At 66.0% G+C, this 2,141-nt stretch overlaps 1 protein-coding gene across 1 annotated transcript in view; it reads left to right on the top strand.

The window, feature by feature from the left end:
* Positions 1–2,141, top strand: part of CHLRE_03g211745v5 (uncharacterized protein) — a 9,097-nt gene that overhangs the window by 2,922 nt on the left and 4,034 nt on the right. Inside the window, exons 5-9 of the mRNA XM_043061582.1 lie at positions 330–443; positions 745–814; positions 999–1,052; positions 1,361–1,481; positions 1,839–1,968. Of these exons, the coding sequence (XP_042926711.1) occupies positions 330–443; positions 745–814; positions 999–1,052; positions 1,361–1,481; positions 1,839–1,968 (489 nt within the window). The remainder of the gene's footprint in view (positions 1–329; positions 444–744; positions 815–998; positions 1,053–1,360; positions 1,482–1,838; positions 1,969–2,141) is intronic.

Raw genomic sequence — 2,141 nt, 5'->3', positions numbered from 1 at the left:
GCGCGAGGGGGGAGTGGGGGGAGGGGGGAGTGGAAGGGAGGGAGTGGAAGGGAGGGAGTGGGGGCTGGGTGGTGGTGGGAGTGGAAGGGGGGGAGGCAGGGAGTGGGGGCTGGGTGGTGGTGGGAGTGGAAGGGGAGGTGGGTGGGAGTAGAAGGGGAGGTGGGTGGGAGGGTGGGGAGGGAGGGTGGTCTGAGGGAGGGAGGGTGAGAGGGGGGCCGCAGGTGTGACGCCCCGCACTTCACGCCGGCTGAAGTCTGGCTCAGGGGTTGGCGGAGCATTCACGTGTTGTTTTTTACCACACACACGCACACACGCACACGCCCGCACAGGCTAAACATGCCCCCCACCGGCGGCCTGCCTCCGGGCGTGGGCGTGCACTGCTATGAGGAGCTGCTGGGGGCGGCGGCGGCGGCGGGCGGCGGGGCGGCGCTGGCGGGGTTCAGGTGCGTGCGGGGGGGAAGCGGACATGTGCGTGTGTGTGTGTGTGTGGGCGTGTGTGTGTGTGGTCATGTGGGCGTGCTGGGCACGTGTGCCAGCCATGTGTGTCGGGTACGTGTGCGTGCCATTGACGTGTCAGTTACGTGTCGGGTATGTGATCAGGTACATCTCCTTGCATAGATGCTTCTGTGGGTCCAACCACGCCCAGATGCAAATGCTCATGCCGTGTGTGTGTGTGTGTGTGTGTGTGTGTGTGGCTGTGTGGATCTGTGGATCTGTGCGTGACTGCCGGGGGGTTGCCTGCAGGTGGACGCAGGTGGACGAGCACGACGCGTGCGGCATGTGCTACACCTCCGGGACCACCGGCAACCCCAAGGTACGGCAGCGGGGCGCGGCTGGCACCAGAGGATGCAGCCCGCGCAGGGATGGCGGCGGTGGCAGTGGCGGCATGCGCAGGCCTTGCCGCCACTTGGCAGTAGCTGCAGCCACCTGCCACCGTGTCTCTCACTTGCCACCACCCCACATCCGCACACCCTCCCCACACCCACACGCCCCCACAGGGTGTGCTGTACTCGCACCGCTCCAACTACCTGCACGCCATGCTGCTGGTGCAGGTGAGCGAGCACATACGTGTGTGTGTGTGTGTGTGTGTGTGTGTGTGTGTGTGTGTGTGTGCGTGCGTGCGTGCGTGCGTGCGTGTGTTACATGCGGTCATTGTTGCTTGGTTCACTTACACTGCAAACCCCCTCCTTGCCACATGTCCTCACTCGTTATGCCGAAAACAAGCACACAGACATACACATGCAGCCCCCACCCACCCAACCCCCCACCCCACCTCATCCCCCCACACCCCCACCCCCCACCTCCCGCCGCACACACGCCCACACACACACGCCCACCCTCACCCGCCCACATCCCGCAGGCCGACAGCCTGCCCCTGGCCGCGTCCAGCTGCTGCCTGGCTGTGGTGCCCATGTTCCACGCCAACGTGTGGGGGCTGGTGTTCGCGGCGCCGCTGGTGGGGGCGCGGCTCGTGCTGCCGGGTGAGGCCGCCGGGAGGAGGGGGAGGGAGGAAAGGAGGGAGGAGAGGGGGAGGGAGAGGAGGAGAGGAGGGGGAGGGAGAGGAGGGAGGAGGGCTTGGTGCTTTTTTCTGATCTCCACATCCCTCAGCACTGCAATGGAACCACTCCGTCTTGCATGGACGGCTAGCGCGCTACCCCCTCCCCCGGGGCGGCAACTGGGATCTGTCACTGGGCTCTGCCCCCTGTTCCCAATGTCCCTTATTCCCAACGCTACCGCAGTGAATCAATCATTCCGTTTTCCACGAACGGCTACCCCCCTCCACGGCTACCCCCACTTCGTAACAATCATGAATGTAAAACTCCCTCCCTCCCCCCCAGGCCCCTACCTTGACGGCGCCTCCATCTACGGCCTGATGGAGGGCCACGGCGTGACCATGTCGGCGGGGGTGCCCACCGTGTGGCTGGCGCTACTGCAGCACTGCGAGGAGCAGGGGCTGAGCTTCAGCAGGTGGGTGTGGGGAGGGGCGGGAGATGGGGGGGGAGAGGGGGGGGGGTGCAAGGATGTTCGGAAAAGCGGTACAGGATGCAGGGGGGGAGGTGGGGGGGTGAGATGGGGGGGGGGGCAGATGGGGGGGGGGGGGGCAAATGGGAATTAGGGGGGAGGGGAGGGGAGGTTGTAAA

The sequence above is a fragment of the Chlamydomonas reinhardtii genome, chromosome 3, assembly GCF_000002595.2.
Source record: "Chlamydomonas reinhardtii strain CC-503 cw92 mt+ chromosome 3, whole genome shotgun sequence".
Lineage (NCBI taxonomy): Eukaryota > Viridiplantae > Chlorophyta > Chlorophyceae > Chlamydomonadales > Chlamydomonadaceae > Chlamydomonas > Chlamydomonas reinhardtii.
Note: the sequence above shows the minus strand (reverse complement) of the source record. Positions and strands in the feature narration are given on the sequence as shown.